Source organism: Schistocerca americana, chromosome X (assembly GCF_021461395.2).
Source record: "Schistocerca americana isolate TAMUIC-IGC-003095 chromosome X, iqSchAmer2.1, whole genome shotgun sequence".
NCBI lineage: Eukaryota > Metazoa > Arthropoda > Insecta > Orthoptera > Acrididae > Schistocerca > Schistocerca americana.
Genome location: NC_060130.1, coordinates 825,628,654 through 825,648,150, shown reverse-complemented (window position 1 = coordinate 825,648,150; position 19,497 = coordinate 825,628,654). Strand labels below are relative to the sequence as shown.

At 40.7% G+C, this 19,497-nt stretch overlaps 1 protein-coding gene across 1 annotated transcript in view; it reads right to left on the bottom strand.

Annotated features, from left to right (window-relative positions):
- The window catches only part of LOC124555311, a 471,119-nt gene that overhangs the window by 130,726 nt on the left and 320,896 nt on the right, over positions 1-19,497 (bottom strand). Inside the window, exons 17-18 of the mRNA XM_047129186.1 lie at positions 18,904-19,193; positions 12,670-12,881 (exon numbers count right to left, since the gene is read on the bottom strand). Coding sequence (XP_046985142.1) covers positions 12,670-12,881; positions 18,904-19,193 — 502 coding nt within the window. The remainder of the gene's footprint in view (positions 1-12,669; positions 12,882-18,903; positions 19,194-19,497) is intronic.

Below are 19,497 nucleotides of genomic sequence, written 5' to 3'. Positions count from 1 at the left end.
GGGCAGCGATCAGCTGTTGTTTGCTGATGATGCAGTGGTGTACAGGAATGTGTTGGAGGTGAGTGACTGTAGGAAGATACGAGATGACTTAAGCAAAATTTCTAGTATTATGAATGGCAGCTAGCTCTAAATGTAGAAAGATGTAAGTTAATGCAGGTAAGCAGGAAAAACAAACCCATAATGCGTGAATACAGCATTATCAGTGTCCTGCTTGACACAGTCATGTTAGTTAAATATCTGGACTTACTGTTACAAAGCAATATGAAATGGAATGAGCATGTGAGAATTGTGGTAGATAAGGTGAAGGAGAATTTTGGGAAAGTGTTGTTCATCTCTAGAGGACACCCCATCTAGGATGCTAGTGCAACCTATTTTTCGATACTGTGTTTGGGGTCTGCACCAGGTTGGATTAAAGGAAGAGACTGAAGAAACTGAGAGGTGGACTGCTAGATTTCTTACTGGTAGGTTCAAACAACACGCAAGTGTTATGGAGACACTTCAGGAACTCAAATAGGAATCCTTAGAGTGAAGGTGACATTCTTTTTGTGCAACACTACTGAGAAAATTTAGAGAACAGGCTTTTAAAGCTAACTGCTGAACAATTCTACTAATGCCAACATACATTTTCCATAAGAACCATGAAGATGTGAGAAATTAGGGCTCATATGGAGGCATACACACAGCTGTTTTTCCCTTGCTCTATTTGCAAGTGGAGCAGGGGAGGGAATGACTAGCAGTGATATTGGGTACCCTCCATCATGGCTTGTGGAGTATGTATGTAAATGTATAAGTTGATCCTTCATACTCCCATTTCATTGCCTCTCTTTAATAAATAAAGGGCTCCCCTTTTCAAGATTTTCAAGTTCAATGGGCATATTCCTAGAACTACTAACAATGCATCATGCAGAGTAGCGAAGTAGGTGCCCATTAATCTTTAAAGCATTCTTCGTTGACCTCTTCTGGCTACTGAAACCGGCTTCACAAGCTGCAATTAATGAGCCCAAACACTCACATCATGTTCTACAAATGTAGCTAATACAGTCTAGTGGTATGCTCTTTTATGCCTGCCTCCTTTACATGATGCACATTTGTTGTGCCTTTCTGTGATTCAGCATCTCTGCAATATGGTACATAGCAACTATCCTTTTCATTATATTGTTACATCCAGAAATACCCATAGATATCTCATTATTATGCTTCTTCTAATTGTTACATAATTTAATTTTATTTTAGGATTTTTTTCTAGGTTCCCTTTCAGCAGGAGTTACTTAGTTTTGTGAGGGGCCAGTGACATTCTGACACTTCAACACCATCCTTCAAGTCTATGGAACACTGCTTTACATTTGCTTCTATAATTCTTCTGGAGTCAACTCTTATGATGAACAGCACATCATCTGCAAATGCTAACAGTCTGCTCACATTACCACTGTCATGTAAATTCTGCAGTATGGGCTCCAATGCTACATCCCAAAACTCTGTGTCACACTATGATCACTGTGGACAGTCATTTATTTCCTGGGCGTGTTAAAGATTTGTCTCTCCCATGGCAATAACCTATCAGGTAGTTGTTCAATACTTCTGGACACTCCAGTTCCCTATGGTGAAAATAAAATGGCCACCACAGGTTATCGAAAGTATCTGTAATATTGATCATCATCCCTAGAATGCACATAGAATGAGTGTCTGCCACTAGCAAGATCATATTATTAATTGCGCATCCTGTTGACCTTCCTCTTCTGAACCCATAACAGCGGGACCTCATCCTGTGTGGCATTCTATGATCTTGTAATCATTTGCATAATAGTTTTTTCGATTATCTTACTGAGAACATTTGGACAGTCTGTAGAGTTTGGATATCGTCAGATCTTTATCTTGCCCTTTACTAAAGATCATCATCTCAGCATTCTTTCATGGTGTAGGGCCTCTACCTTGCAAGAAACACCCATTGTACAGTTCACACTAGTAAATATATAAGTGGGCACATAGGGCTTGTATTACTTTGGTGGGGCTTGATTGTGATTCTTGAGATTTGTTCTGTTCCAGACTTAAAATTATTTTCCCAATTTCTTATTGATCAACAGGATATGCAAGTTCATTTTTTTCTATAGTCATCCCATAACATTGTTTGTAACCTATGTAGATCTTCTGTCTCGTTTTTGTCTTTGTCATCATGAAGTAGCGTTCCCATTAGCAGAGCAGCTGACTGTTCCTAACTTTCTATTATCATTCTTTCATTTCTTTTGAGCCTGGACAAAACTGTTGGTAATTGTATTTTCTCTTAGACTATTTTGTATGGTAGTCAGTTTGTAAGTTAATCTGCATGAATTGTTTCCAATGTCCCATTTTTGTTTTTCAAGACTCTCCTTTAAAATGTTGTTTAGCATGCCTGTATCTATGCAACCTTTAGGTTATTTCAATTTGGGTCATGCTGCTCTGGTATAGCTTCCTGGCTCTTCTTGTTTCACATATTAATTTCTGCAGTGCTGTGGTACGTATACTAGATACTCCACTAACAAGGGAATGGTCAGACTTGACATGTCGAAACCTGTGTTGCTTTTTTTACCACTGTGAGTTAACATTGCAAGAAGTCTGTAAGCAGAATTTTAGCTGCTGACATGACCTGGAAGCCTGTAAACAATTTTATGAATTAAGACATTATTGTCGCATGGTTTCCGCGCTTATAACTGCCTCTTGTACAAACCTGACCTCTCTCGCTACGTTATACCAATGCCATCTAGGGACAACGTGGCGTTAGCTACGCGCCGCTCTCTTGCCACAGCAGTGAGAGAGCTGATTCCCCCAGTGAAAGCGATCGTATGATAATGAAACATTCGTTGACAAATATGGCTGATATGTTATCTACAACATTCTTTCCAAATAGCTATGAAATAGACACAAATAAATATTTGGTTTAGAACACGTCCAAATTTTATTTCTTGTAATTACCGCAAAAATGCGAAGTATTGATACAATGTTCAAAACATAGGTTTTTTGTGCACCAAGAACATACGAGCAAAGACAACATATGACAGCCCTGCGAATCACAGACGTTGTTAGATGGCCGTAGACAAATCTAGGCTGGTGTTAGGAATGAATCAGGCCTAGTATCAGAATATTTCGAGGAGTGCCACGCATATTTAATCAAATTCGGAAACCGTGGGGAGGAAAATTGATAATTTACTACTGATTGCAGCTTGAGAATATTTTTACGGAGATAGACAGGAAATTTCAGTGATCTGCACACAATAATTTTCTCTGTTAGTTTTCTGTAAAATGCCTTCAACTGATGGAAAAATTCTCTGTCTAAAGGTTGAATTACGTTCGTCGTGCTGGGTGGAATCTGAAGTATCTCTACTTCTTTGTCAGGGTGGACTTGAAATACAGCTTTTAATGAATCAGACCTTTTATGACCTGACCACGAATCTAGAAGTAGAAGATTTGTTCCTGCAGAATGGAAGAAAAGCATGACGCATGAAAAGTATAACGTTTTCATTTCCCATTTTTCCAGACTTCGATGCGTCTACCACAAGATTGTTTGCGTAGAACATTGTTCTTTTGACATGTGGTCCAAAACGTCCAGTTGGTTCTTGAAGACACACATATAGTTTAGGCAGCAATGAACCATCCAGACTAATTATGGGCATTATAGTGTATGAATGGGTGAGTGCCTCAATATGTTTTTCCCCTTTGAATGACAGTGTTCTTTTCACACGCATTTCTTTTTGAAAACCTGTCTGATCTGCATTGTAGATGTACGATTCACTAAAACTAGTGATCTTATTTTTTGCATTCGTAAGAAAATCTTCTATCATTTCGATTTGTGTCTCTTCATTTTTCCGACCTGTTTCTCGATACAAATTTTGTTATTTTTCTTGCCACAATTTTATGTGATCTTTTGAAGCGACTAATCCAACTTTGAGAAGCTGTAAATTCTATAGCGCCTATCGCGTTGGCAATCTCTATCGCCCAACCACACAAAGTTGTATCGCTGACACTAAATGACTGTTGTCTGGCATCGGTAAATAGCTCAAAAAGTCGAGCATTTATCTCCGTCGCCATTTCCAGTCGACTCTTACGTCATCCAGCGACTTCCTTTTTCCATCTATACAATACATGTTCAGAACGGACAAAGCGATACTCATTTTGAACAGTACTGACACGTAGGCATTTCTTACCACTTTCGTTCAACCAATACGTCACCGCTTTTTCTTTGTCTGATAAGGTAATTGTAGTTGCTGGTGTTATTTTTGGAGATAATTGATGATGGTACGTGGCGCTATCACTCAAAGAGTCTTCGTGAGTGCAACTTTCGTTGGTGTCTTCGCCGTCTGTAGATTCACAGTCTGCAATATCGAGTGTTTCAGTTGTTTCTAGCAACATGTCTGCGCCACAACCATGTCGCACAAAAAATAGTCTTCACGCGTGTTTTCTGTTGATTGCTTCATTTGGCGTCTGTGGTATATCTCCATGGCAAGCAGCAAAACGTTTACAGGGTTCGCCATCACTGTGAGGGTAGATTGAATGTTCACCGTAAAGTGCCTTGCAGAATATAGATGAACATGTACAGAACATCTTTCACATCTCTTACCAGTTTCAGGACGGTATGTTTTGAAATACATACCAGAAATTAAAAGGACGTGCATGCCACAGAAACGAATATTCGTTTTCCCTTTCCACCAAAACCGTGCAGCGATATTCCTCTTTAGTGAACTCCGCGATAAGACGGTCGCACTTCCCGACCATGCGCACAACGCTCGCGACTCGCCATTTACAGGGATGGCCAGCCGTCAATGCAAGCACCAAGCAGGAAACACAGCCATGTTCGTGATTTTTTTTAGGTGATTTCCAGTTCATGTCAGCAGCTACAATTTTGCATACGGATCTTTTGCACAGTTAAATAACAGTGCTAAAAAAAGCAATACAGGTTTCGGCATGACAAGTCTGACCATTCCTTTGTAAGACTCACTCTTGACAGGTATCCATGCCCTCATTGCCTTACGTATTGTGCGCATGCGTGTGTGTGTGTGTGTGTGTGTGTGTGTGTGTGTGTGTGTGTGTGTATTTTGACTCCACAGGTGCTCAAGCAATGGCAAGGTTATCAGCACCCAACAGATTTTAAAAAGTAATGAATGTGAAAATTTCACTAAAACTGTTGCACACATCATTCGCATTCACTCACATAATCACTCTATCTCACAGGCCTTAAGAATGGAGAAGCGGTGAAATATGATACATCAGGGATTAAAAACACTAAGTAAAACAGTGACAGAGGAGCTAAAACAACAGCACAGGCAAAGTTGACTGGCTGGCCACTTACAAAAACATGGGTGAGTCAGTCACCTTGTCAATACATTAAGACATTTCTTTCTTTCTTTCGCTACCGCCTTTAACCCGCATTGTGTGCAGGGTTGGCTGGGTTACGGACAGATGTGGCATGGTTAATTGGAAGGGGTGGCCGGATGCCCTTCCTGCCGCCACCCCATGCCCTCCGGGATGGAATTAGTGTACCCCAGCTGTCTGCATCAATTGTAAATCATGAAATAGTGTGAATGTGTTTCAAATGTCTGCGAGTCGTGGAACTGAGGCGGGACGTGGGGACCAGCCCAGTATTCACCTAGTAGGATGCGGAAAACCACCTAAAAACCACATGCAGGCTGGCCGGCACACCGGCCATCATCGTTAATCCGCCGGGCGGATTCGATCCGGGGCCAGCACCCCTACCCGAGTCCAGGAAGCAGCGCGTTAGTGCTCTCAGCTACCCTGGTGGGTTGTCAATACATTACGACCATCTGCCTAAAATCATGGGAAAATTTTGAACATTCACAAAACTTTAAAACTCTAACCATATTCATCGGAATGTCACTTAAAACACAGGACAGGGCTATTGGCAAATCTGTCACTACCCTCTGGTCCAAAAATAAAACAGAGTCTAATAAAATTTAACACACACTGATCTGAATGCCACAAGCACTACACACTAGAGGACCCTATTGCCAGAGCAAGAAGCCATGCATTATAGGGCTGTTGCCTATGCAAAGGCGAGTAAGGAGGACCTTGTCCTGTTGATATTGTTGGAAGGATGCCAGCATTATGGGCTTTACTAGACGGAGCTTATTGTCTGTTACTCCCTGTCACTCATCCTCCCATCGTGCAACACTCTATATCTCAACAGCGAGGTGATAGCATGCAGTGGGATGGCACACTGAACTAACTGAGGATCATGACATGCCTCCTTGGCTGCTAAATCTGTCCTTTCTTTCATCACAATATCCTTGTGCTCTGGTGCCCTGTAAAGGGCATGCAGCGAATCATAACAGACAAGGATTTTAGTATTCAAATCATGTGTCATCTACTCCAATGCCTGTAGGATTACATACAATTCTGCATTGAAGACAGTTAAGTCTTGAGGCAGTCAGACCTTGAGTACATGATCAGGGAAAAACACAAAACAGCCAACGGAGTCCCCCTGTTCTGTAAGGACAGCTGTAAAGTTGTGGCACTCCATTAAAATGTCCTCAAATAATGTGATAAAAACACATGCAGGAGTCCAAAATCTCCTGTACAGCACTAAATCTAAAATTACTCTCAGCTTTTGCAGTAACCAGGGTGGCAGAGGTTGTACTTGCTCCACATCAAGTGACCCCAGCACATGCTGCATGTGGACCCCAAATGGCCTTGTTGCACATGGATGATTGAAGAAAAGGCATTCCAGAGGTGAAAGAGCAACATTATGGTACAAAAGTGAATTCAGAAACATGAGGAATTTACATGCCTGAGATACCATGAAGAGTTGCCACTGGATTGTAAGTGGCGGTTCACCAGCCTCAGCACAGAGACTGGATATGGGGCTTGTTCTTAAGCACCCGAGGCCAGTCTGATCCCCACATGGTAGATAGCATCGATGTTCTTCAGATAGTAAGATCTCACTTGTTCATACCCTGTGCACCCATAGTCCAGCCATGAATGCATGATAACTCTATAAAACTGCAGCAGACATGCCCTGTCCACTTCTCAAGATATGTGTATAAGGCACTATATGATATTCAGTGCATTCAGGGTTCTGGATTTCAGGTCTCTCTGGTATGGAAATCATGAAAATTTTAAGCAAAAAATGAGGTCTGAAAACCTCACTAAGTCTTTAAAAAGTAGAATATGCAAGGCAGGTAAATTAAGAATATTATGAGAATGGTTAAAATGAACACACACACTTATCTGTGGAAAACTGAAAACCCGTTTTTGCAGACCACTGCTCTAATCTCTACACCAGGGCTGGCCAAACACTGCACAGTGTACAGATGTGCGGAAGTGCTGCACATGTGCGCACGTGTGCAACAGTGAGCGACAGCGACATCTGTTATTAGACATGTGTCCTAAATGAACGGCGGCGGCTCCACTTCCCTGTTTATGTGGTACAAGCAAGAGCACAACATACCCAGTCTCGTTTACCCCTGGTAACCGTAACCTTAACAGAGAAGTACTGAGAAATGGCAGGTACTGTGAAAAAACAAAGGACGGGAGATCTATGTTCTCAGTCGCTTAAAAATGACTGGGAACTGCAATTCTTTTTTGTAGCCATTGGTGAAAACTCACAGTGTTTACTATGCCGCCGGATAATAGGCAGCCAGCGTAAGTTTTCAATTGAAAGACACTACAATACATATCACAAAGACGAGTGTAGTATACTCAAGAGTGAAGAACGGCAAGCAAAATTAAATGTCCTTAAGAAAATGGATGAGACACATCAACTCGATTATCATTTCTCATGAGCAGTGATAAACGTGTTTGGATTTATTCCTTTCATAATTAAAAATTGTTTACTAACTGTGCATTAGTGCCTCATTCTGCTCCATGTTACATTATTATCAGGAAAGTTGGTCATTAAACCGATTGTTCCAATGTAAACTTACATTTAGGGTTTTTTTTTGTTTTTTTTTTGTTTAATGTGTGAAGGGCTACGCTCAGCTGAAGTCGATAAAATGTAACATTCATCAGATTGTCGGTTATTATGTAGATTTCAGATGGAACTGATGAAAGATGTAGCAATAATGGTATTGAAATAACAGGTGATCATTGAGAGGTCTGTGGTTATCATTCTGTTCAGAGGTCAGTGAGACAGAAATTATGTGGGTGTAACTGAGGGCACCGAGAATTAGTTATAGGAGACCTTGCATTAGTTTAATGTTATTTGAAATCATGAATAAGGTTAGTTGGAAGTCGCTAAGTGCTCTCTTTCTTAAATACTAGATCAAAAACATTACTGGTATTTACGTGCCGTCAGTCAAGCTGCCTTAATAAAAACCCATGGTTGTTAACTGTATTACTTGTCCTACTGGGTTAAACTGTTAACATAAAAGTAGACGTCTCAATGAGTAGACTGTGACAGTATTTGAAATGTTTAATACGCGAAATACCTTCCCATGGTTGGCTTGCAAGCTGTGGAAAGAGCACTAGAATGCGCCGGTACAGAGTATCCAAGCAAGTGGATAAAGCGACATCTGTGGGTAGAAACATGCACTACATGAACGCTGACGGCTGCAGTGTGCACGCTGTGACCCGGAAGTTGCACATGTGCAGGAGCACCGCACGCATGCAGAATTTCTGGCCGGCTCTGCTCTACACTGTAAGCTGCAACCGACAACAAATCAGCATTGTACAGGACTCCTTATCACTGATGTGATACTGTCTATGACCATGACAAAGAGGGCAATACTTATAACATTACCCAGAGGAACACCATTTGTCTGCTCAAAATGATCCAACAGTGAGGCTCCCCAAAGCCTGCTGATCAGCTGCCTCTAGCAGGGTCAGGTTGTCGACAGTGGACTGAAATCTCCAGAATCCACACTGACAGTAGCTAAGAAGTTGCCTCGTCTCTAACAACCAGACCAGATGATGGTTAATCATTAGCACCAGGGTCTTTCTGACGCAGCTTATTAAGGCAAAACTCTGGTAATCATGCGAGATGTGCGGTCCTTTCCTGGTTTGAGAAGAGGAATGGAAATCATCTCTCACCAAGAGTTGGGAAAGTGGCCTGTCTACCATACCAAATTAAAATATTTAAGGAGGATTTCCTTTGAAACTGGAGGCAAATGTCGAAGCATGCAGTACTGGATTTGGACATGATGGAGTGCAGTGTCATGAGCCTCAGACAGTGTTGATTTCAGCTCCCACATGGAGAAAGGGTAGTTGTAGGTCTCAGAACTGTTGGATCTGAAGTCTAACTTGCCCCTCTCTCCAGTCGTACGGTGGAGGTGAAATGCTGGATCCTGGCTGGCATTGGCAGCGGTATTTGCAAACTGCTCTGTCATTGTCTGAGTGATGTCTCCAGGCATTGTTTGAAGACACCCCTGTTTCAGCACTGCTGCTATTGGTAAATGACTGTGTTTACCACAAATCTTCCTGATGGCTTCCCATACTTTTGTGGAAGAAGTGGAATGGTTGATGGAGTCTAGAAATGCCTGTCATGACCTTTTCTCACTATTTTAAATGATGCATTGAGCCTTGGTTCCCACAACCAGAAAATCTGAGAGTTTGTCTGCTGCCAGGCAGTACTTAAACTATCGAAGAGCCGCATGCCTGTCTTGGATTGCTGAGCAGCACTCATCAGTCCACCAAGGTTCAGGCAGTCTCCTAGTAGGAGAAATGGTTCGGGAAATTCTTCTATAACATCTGTTAGAGTCTCAGAGTCAATCACATTGTGCAGAGGTGAGTATAGTGAGTAAATAGTGATCCTTTGACACATGTGAACTTCAACTGCAATCACTTTCAGGTCAGACTGGATGCTTTAAAATGTGTTTCCTGTAAACACAATCACAGAAGAAATTCCTGTGCTAGAAGTTTCAGTTCCTCCACATGTGTCCTGAACCCATTAATACTTCATTGTAATATGGGAGTATTCTACAATGGTTGTTGCCCTTGCAACCTGCCTTTTTGCCTTCGGAAGGGGGCGGGGTGGCAGGTGCATGTAATGAGTGGAGGTTTAGTGTTTGGGCGAGGAGGCGGTAGTGGCAGCACTGGATGGTGGACCATTCTGGACCTTTGGAGGAGTTGGGAGCTCTGCAGCATTGGGAACCACAGCCTTGTCTGATGTTCTGGGAAGAGGTACAGGCTGTGAAGTAACTGCAGCAACACAAGTGCATTGACAAATGGAGGTACTAGTGCTAAGACTAACAACCACCATTTCTGTAGCAGTATCAGTCTTCTGAACTGGCTGCTTGAGAACAGATGCAAAGGAGATAGCAAACGTCAAGGGCTGCATGGCCTTATAGATCTTTTTGGCCTCATCATACAATTTATACTTAGTTGTTTTAATTTTCTGTATCTTCCTTTCTACAAGGAAGACACTGGAGTCCCTACTCCAGACAGGTTGAGCCCTAGAACAGTTTACACACTTCTCAGAAGATGAACAACCAACTCCTTCATGGGCTGCCATATCACATTTGCCACAAGTTGTTTCTCCTTTACAATCTAAGGTGGTGTGCCTGAAGTGCTGCCATGTAAAACAGTGCATTGGAGTTGAGAAACAAGGCCATTCAATGAGGCAATGGAAACAAGCCTTAATGTGCTCTGGAAGTTTTGTGCTGCTGAAAGTCAATATAAACAAGTCTTATTTCATTAGATTGCCATCCACTCTTTTCATTATGTTTTGCACATCAATAATTCTTTCCTGGGACCTCTCAGGTTTCATTTTTTCTTGGGGAATGTCAACCAGATCCCAGAAAGTCACAACACTTTTGCTGTAGTTCAAAAGGTATTAAGCAATTCACTTTCTATTCCATACATGTCGTTCCATTGAGCTTTCTGGATGTTCTTCACTTGTTGGGAATTTGAAGCTTCTACCAACAGGGTCTCACTTTGCAAGTGATTGACAGATTTTAAAGCTCCAGAAATTCCCTCTAAACTTTTTTGGACATAGAAAGGTGAAACTTTCTCAAAGCTGCCATCCTTTCATTTAACTATAAGAAACATCAGTGTGTGATCATGTGTTCTGCAACTAGAGACTGAAAGATACTGTGTAATCCCCAAGTCTGGAGGACTGGCTACACAAGCCCTCTTGTTCAGTTAGGTGTTGGCACCCACTGGCTGCTCACCCTTTCCACTGGAACAAGGAGGTGTTAATTTCAAGGGTTCCAGTTCAACCCCACAAACAGTTAGGGAAATAAAAGTCCCACAAGTCAAGGTAAGCCTTATGCAACTGAGGTTCTGCACTTTCCCCAGAGGTTGCCCACTAATGAATGTTCCACAATTTCCAAGCATCTCATTGGTGCACATGATGCCTTTAAGTTGAAGGGTTTTTATAGAGGTTTATACTAACCTCACAATCTGGGTGGTCAATTGAAGATCCACAGTCTCTATGACATACAACATTCCCTTGCTGCACTGTACAGTGGTTGCTAAAGCATGACCAGAGCTTACACAGCCCCAGCTCAGGAACCCCAGCATTGCCAAGCCTGTATCCAGCAAACGAATGCTTAGCCCCTGTGGGATCCTGTGTATGGCCACTGTCAGTTCTTGTGCTTTAACATCTACATCATCAACCAATGATGGACTTCCTGGATGCTGAAACACTCTTCTTGGTTATTCCCAATTAGCCTCCTTGATAGTGTATTTGAGCATTATGTGCACATTTCCTGTGGTGTCTTTCATTTCCCTTCCAGTCATGGTATAGTGTATGATACTGTTATCACTTGATGTCATTCCAGTTTCAACCTTCCAGCCTTTCACACAGTGCATCATTGCCATCTTTGCTAGAGTTATGTCTACATTTGATGCTGCTCTGTTGCTCTCACCCTCCCTTCAAAGTCTGTCAGATTTTAAGGTGTATTAAATACCCGGAGGCTGAGTTCCATGGTGGCTTCTTCTAGTTGTCTTCCACAGTCATCATTCAGGAGACTAGGCAACAACACTGACTTCATATTTGCATCAGTTGCATATGCATGAGACTTAATTTGTCCTAGATGACTAATATCCTTCAGCCTTATCTGATACTCGCCAATCCCATCACTAAATCAAAAATACATGGGAACCACGATGCAACTCCCCTTTCAAGTTAACATTTCCATGTAGATTACATGTTCTGAACAATACTGGGATGGTTTTGACATGGTAACAACCTTGTTAAATACTATTATTGCTTCCATAGGACGCTGCCTGTGGGTGACTATTGGGCAGATATTAGCATACTGAAGACCTTTCCTCCTGCCTTAGTATATTGTTCTTGGAAATACAATACATCTAACCTCAACTCCTCTGCCACTGCCTCTGCCTCTTTTAATATTCTGGCACTTCTCATGTCATTAACTTTCAACATATTTGGATAAGAGTATATCCAACCAATGGGCATAAAGCTGATGATATAGTAAGCAAGTTTTTTAGTAATATATTGCAATTTAATGTTCACAAGACATTCACACAAAATACCAACCTGCTCTTTTTTACAGTTTATGTGAGACATAACTTCATAAGAGGTGTTACTTACAATTGTAAATACTCAAATCTCCACGAGGATTCCTCTTTTCCTGGAAAATATGTTAAGTCTTATCATCATCACATGTTAAGTGAGTTACTGCCCTCTTCACAGATTATCTTATCTGCTTAATAGCATAAATGAGCTAAAATTCATAAATAAAATGCTGATGATGAAAACATACAAGAAAAAAGACCACTAACCTTGTAAACAGATTTTCTGAAAATATGCAAGATCAGGAGCAGATTCAAGTGGAGCACTTTCTGAATCTGATGAACGATCTAAGGCATAGCACCTCTGACGACCCCCTCTGATGTTCTCAACAGAAACAGCAAGACAATGCTGTCTCATCTGAGCACATTTCACCAGACACTCTACAGCAATACCAATATCATCTCTGGTCCTGATAGGCTCTCTATGAAAAACAAATACATAAATAAATAAAACTGTGCTTGCTGTGTGATTAGAATATGTGCAAAACTTCATGACATGCAAGAGTTAGTGAACTAGTGTGCAGTTATCATAACATACTATACATTGTGAGACAATTCCTGTACAAGCACGGAAATAGTTTTCTCAAAGGAAGTGTGTTAGTTGCTTTTTGAATACAGTTATGTCACCAAAAATATACCTGACATGAAATGGTGAAGCATAACATACATTTATGCTGGAATAAAGTATTCCTTTCCATATCATTATGAGTTTTACGTACTGTTCTATGCAAATTATGTTATCTATCAAGATCAGGCTATAAATTTTTCATTTTCTGTATTGTATGATTCTTCTAAACAAAGAACCAACAGAAGGAATATAATGGGAGGAAATGATGAGGAAGTTGATAGAATAGCATCTAGGTTGGACACACTTCATGATTCTAATGACTTTCGTTGCGCACAGAAACGGTTTTTACTTGTGACTGCTTTTCCCAGAATATGATGCCACAGGATGTAAATTAACAGAAGTAGCCTAGATATATAGCTTTGGTTGTATGTAGGTCATAGATGAATGCAATATTATTAGTAGAAATCATTATTAAACTCAATTTTTACATGGGCAGCAGACATTATTAATCAGCTATCAGCTGGCTCAACTCTTAATATGTAGGCCTGGCAGGAAACTAATGTCAAACTGGCACAAAGTGTACCACATGTTTGGATATGCAAATGATTAGCTTTTCAGTGCAATCACCCAAAGTAGGCAAGGGAAACACTATCTGCATTCTGTATATACAGTCACTGTAAAGCTACAGAGTCTGGCCTCAGCAGCCAGAGAGTGTGTTCATGTGTGTATGGGGGGAGGGGGGGGGGGGGGGTGCGCACATGCGTGCGTGTGTGGGCGCACTCACGTGCGTGTGTGTCTACTTCCAATTCCAATCAATAAAGGCCTTGTTGGCTGAAGGCTCACTTTCTAACAGTCTTTTTGTTGCGCCTATCTGTGACTCAGCATCTCTGCTATATGATATGAGTGGCAACTATCCTCTTCATAATATTACTACTGCAGTATGTGTGTAAAACAGAGCATAGGGCTAGGGATGGGGAGATGCTGAATGAAACACATTTGTCTGTCAAGAGGGCAATGTGTGAGGACCTCAATGACAACTATAGTAGAGTATTGTTGAAGGATCTCTCACAAAACCCATAAAAATTCTAGAATGGGATTTTCACTCTGGAGCATAGTGTGTGCTGATATGAAATTTCCTGGCAGATTAAAACTGTGTGCCGGACTGAGACTCGAACTAAGGACCTTTGCAAAGGTCCCGAGTTCGAGTCTCAGTTCGGCACACAGTTTTAATCTGCCAGGCAGTACTCATGGATGAGACAGAGACTGAAACTGAAGGTAGCAAAGCAAAAGCAGAGACTCTGAATTTGGTTTTTCAAATGTTCTTTTACAAATGAAAATCCAATGGTATTGTCAGTGGTGTTGAGAAGCAACTAAAATCACTAAAACTGAGCAAAGCTTCAGGGTCTTGATGAAATCTCTATCAGGTTCTAACCTAGATTTGTGACTCAGTTAGTCTCTCTTTTAACTTTAATCTACTGTACATCCTTTGAACAAAAAACTGTGTCTAGTGATTGGTAGGAAGCATGGATCACAGGTGTGGCAGAAGTGATAAACAAAAATACTGTCCAATATCCTTGACATATATTTATAGTAAAATCTTACAACGTTTTCTGAGCTGAAAAGTAATAAGATATCTTGAACAAAATGATCTCCTCTATGTCAATCAGTGATGATTCCAAAAACATGTCATGTGAAAGTGAGCTTGCACTTTTCTCAGATGACGTCCTGAAAGCCATGGATGAAGGCACTTACATAGATGCTGTATTTCTCGATTTCTGATAAGCATTTCATTCAGTACCACAGCTGTGTTTATTATCAAAAGTATGATCCTATGGCGCATCAAGCAAAATTTGTGATTGGATTGAGGAAATTTTGGTAGAGAGGACTTCAGATGGAGAGTCATTGACAGATGTAGAAGTAGCCTTGGGTATGTCCCAAGGAAATGTGTTGTGACCCTCACTGTTCATGTTGTATATTAGTGATCTTGCCTTCAATATTAATAGTAACCTCAGACTTTTTGCAGATGATGCAGTTATCTACAATGACGTTCTGTCTGAAAAATATTGCATAAATTTTCAGTCAAATCTTGATTAGGTTTACAAGTCATGCAAAGATTAGCAGGTGATTTTAAATGCTCAAAAATGCACAACCTTGCACTTCACATGGTCAAAAATGTAAAATTGTGCACTTCACACAATGAAAAAACATAGTATAATATGACTATAATATCAACGAGTCACAGTTGGAATCGGTCAACTCATACAAATACTTGGATGTAACACTTGGTGGGATATGAAATGAGAAAATCAGATATGCTCTGTCATAGGTAAAGCAGGTGGAAAACATTGATTCATCATTACAATACTAAGGAAATGCAGTCAGACTACAGATGTGATCACTTACAAATCACTTGTGTGACCCACCGTAGAATACTGTTCAAGTGTGTGGGACATTTACCACATAGGATTAACAGGGAATGATGAATGCATTAAGAGAAAGGAACCACAGATGGTCACAGGTTCCTTTGATCCATGGGAAAGTGTCACAAGAGATTATGAAGAAAATGAACTGCCAGGCACTTGAAGACAGATGCAAACTATCATGAGAAAGCCTATTTACAAAGGTTCAAGAATCAGCTTTAAATAATGACAGTAGGAAAATACTACAACCCACTCAATACCACTACCATAGGGATTGTGAGGACAAGATTAGATTAATTACAGCATGGGCAGAGGTGTTTAACCAGTCATTCTTCCTCAATGCCACACAGCATCTCAAATCCCCCATGTGACCAGCACCCATCCCCATTCTGTGTACAACATCACAATGGACATATCCGAGTGTTGAGGTTCCAAGGAGAATGGACATTGCCAGATTGCATTCACCATTGTCGTACAGGCCTGGCACCTCATGTGACAGTATCAGGTGCCACTAGGTAGCTAACTCAGTCATCTCTGGTTTGCGTACCTCATAATTCTGACAGCAGCCATTACATATCTGATGTGTTAACGCCAATGGCTACACCTCTGTGAGATTTTATTTCAGCAAGATAGTGCATGCTGCCTGTGCCCTTCTGACGTTTCACAATACAGACTGTGTTTGACTTTCACCTCAGCCAGTATTTTCTCCATAAAACTGACACACTGGAAACATTTGGTCACAGGCTGCCAAGAGACTGGCATGCCACCACTTGCCAGCCATTATGACTGATGAACTCCAGCATAGAGGTAAAGCAGCTTGGAATGATGTAACCATATCTGTCATTGAAGCTCAGTTCACCTCTTTGCTCAGCCAGGTCAGAGCCACTGCTGTTGCCAGAGATGACAGCTTTGTGTACTAAATTTTGCATTTGTATATGTCCAAACCACTTACAAATTTTATCATGTAATATTCCTACTATACTGTCAATGCACAATAAGTAAGGTTCCATTATCTGCTATCTTCCCTGTTGTTGCACTCTGAATGGCCACTATTGTACATAAAAGCAATGAACTATATTTTGCTACCCCCATAAAAGAGTGAAAACTCTGTCCTCAAGTTATTAAAGAAGATATGGATACAAAACTTATGACCACATACATTTTTGCATTTGTGAATTGTTGCCTTATAAAAGAAATTGTAAAATCACCCCATTTATAAGACAGGATGTTTTAAGATGCGTAATTTCCTGGATCATTAACATGAGAGACAGAAATGAAAAGGAGATGCTTCCATTTAGCTGAATGGTCATTATTTGAGAGACAAAATGGGAAAGAGTGTAGAGTGCAGGTTATCTCTGAAACTATGAGAAATAGCAGAGAAAAACTGCAGGAAAATAAGCAGTCCACAATGCAAAGTTTATATGATATAAACTAATGTGACAAAAGTCATGGGATACATCTTAATATCATGCTGGATCTCCTTTTGTCTGGAAGTAGTGCAGCAACTTGGCATGGACTAGACAAGTTGTTGGAAGTCCCCTGCAAAAATATTGAGCCATGATGCCTCTATAGCCATCCATAACTGTGAAAGAGTTGTCTGTGCAGGATGTTATGCGCAAACTGACCTGTCGATTATGCCCCATAAATGTTCAATGGAATTCATGTCAGGAAATCTGAGTGGCCAAATCATTTGCTCAAGCTGTCTAGAATGTTCTTCAAAACATTGGTGAACAACTGTGGACCAGTGACATGACATCATTGTTTGGCAACATGAAGTCCATGAATGGCTGCAATGGTCTCCAAGTAGCCAAACATAGCCATTTCTAGTCAATGATTGGTTCAGCGGACCACAGGACCCAGTCCACTCTACATATACATAGCCCACAACATTATGGAGCCACTACTAGCTTGCACAGTGACTTGTTGACATCTTGAGTCCATGGCTTCATGGGGTCTGTGCCACACTTTAACCCTACATTCAGCTGTTACCAACCGTAATTGTGACTCATCTGACCAAGTGACAGTTTGCCAGTTGTCTAGGGTTCAACTGCTGCAGGCAATGTCATGCTGTTAGTAAAAGGTATTGCATCAGTCATCTGCTGCCATAGCCCATTAACACAAAATTTTGCCACACAGTACTAACAGATATATTCATCACACACCCCACATTGATTCCTGCAGTTATTTCACATGGTGTTGCTTGTCTCTTAGCACTGCCAACTCTGTGCAAACACTGCTGTTTTCAGTTGACCAGCGTGTTGTCCATGGTGTAGGGGGGGGGGGGGGGGGGGGAATGCTTAAAATTTAATATTCATGGCACACTATTATTGACACCATGCATCTCAAAATATTGAATTCCCTAACGATTTATGAAATGGAATGTCCCATATTTCTAGCTCCAACTACCATTCTGTGTTCAAAATCTGTTAATTCCTGCCATACAGCCATAATCATTTTGCAAACCTTTTCACATGAATCACCTGAGCACGAATGACAACTCCACCAATGCACTGCCCATTCATACCTCGCGTACTCTAAACTACTGCCATCTGTATATGTGCATATTGCTATCCCATGACTTTTGTCGCCACAGTGCATGTTAGATTAGTTAGTTAGCAGTATGTTCCACTGGTCATTTCACAATATGTCTTAATATCATGAATTGAGTCAGTGTACAATCTGTTAATTTTTATATGGGGTACACATTGTGTCTTACTGTATATGTATAAGAGAAAATAAATTATTCTAACCAACAGCAAGTAAGTATGTAGTTGTTTTACATTACATACACTACAAGTTTCTAAATAAAAATTTGTGTCAGAGAAAATACTAGTCAAGTAACTTCTCCAGTAACAATCATTTACAAGCGAGACAATGGAGATTGCCCAGGTGTATTTTCTGTTGGTTCAACTGCAATTTGTTTCTGCACATTACTTAAATAACTGATTCATATTTCTCTCTCATCTGTATACTCCACTGCTTAATTTGATAGTCACTCCATGTGTTCAACAAGTATTCCTAGCATTATAACATCCCATTAGAACAACAATCATTATCTTTTACAGTCTGCCTCATTTCAACACCTTCCTTGTTGGTTTGTTCTCTTTGCTCGTGGTGCTGCTTTAAACAAATTCATATATTCACTGTATTTTACTTTCAATAAAAAGTAATATAACTTCCTATTACAACAACAATCATTATCTCTTCACCTGCCTAATTTCAACACCTCCATTGTGGGTGTTTTCTTTCAGTTACAGGAGCTGCTTTTAAAAACTTTGTATATTTTCTGTATTATGTACTAGTAAAGGAAACACTTTACTCAATGCCACAAAGAAACACAGTGTCACACTTAGCATTAAATGTCAGTGAATGAATACAATATTTGTCCTGTTGGTACTAATATTTAGTTTACATCATTACAGATCCTTTGATTATGAGAATGAGGTAGGAACATACCTCCGACTGTTTGTAAATGTGGCTCCAGCAATTTTTTCATAAGTGAGAGTGTTTCTGCATGGAAAAGGAAGAAGACTTGGTCCTGGTTCACTCCCTGATGGATATCGGCCTGGAATGTTTGGTGGAGCTGGGGGCACAGGTGGTGGCAGTGGTGGTGGTGGTGCTACAGCTGAGCTTGATAAGCACTCTTTTTCTGCATAAAGGGCACCACTCTGGGGCTGGAATGCACCAATATCTATAGTGGAACCCAATGACCCACTCAGCAAACAATGATTGTTGTTTATACCTGTCTGTAAAAAGAAATCACTTGTCAGTAGCTATCTTTTTAAAGAGAGAGAGAGAGACAGAGAGAGACAAAATTGATAGTATATTTACTTACTTTATAACAAAATACACAGCTTTCAATTCAGTCTCATTAAAATCATGCTATTAGTGTTCAATGTTGAAGATGTAATGTTAGTCAGTTGCCCAAAGACAGGAGCATTCTCACTGAGTGGATTATGCTGGTATTTGTCTGACATGATTTAGTGAAACCACTGGGAACCAAACTGAGATGGCCAGATGAGGGTCTCAATCCTAATCCTCCTGAATATA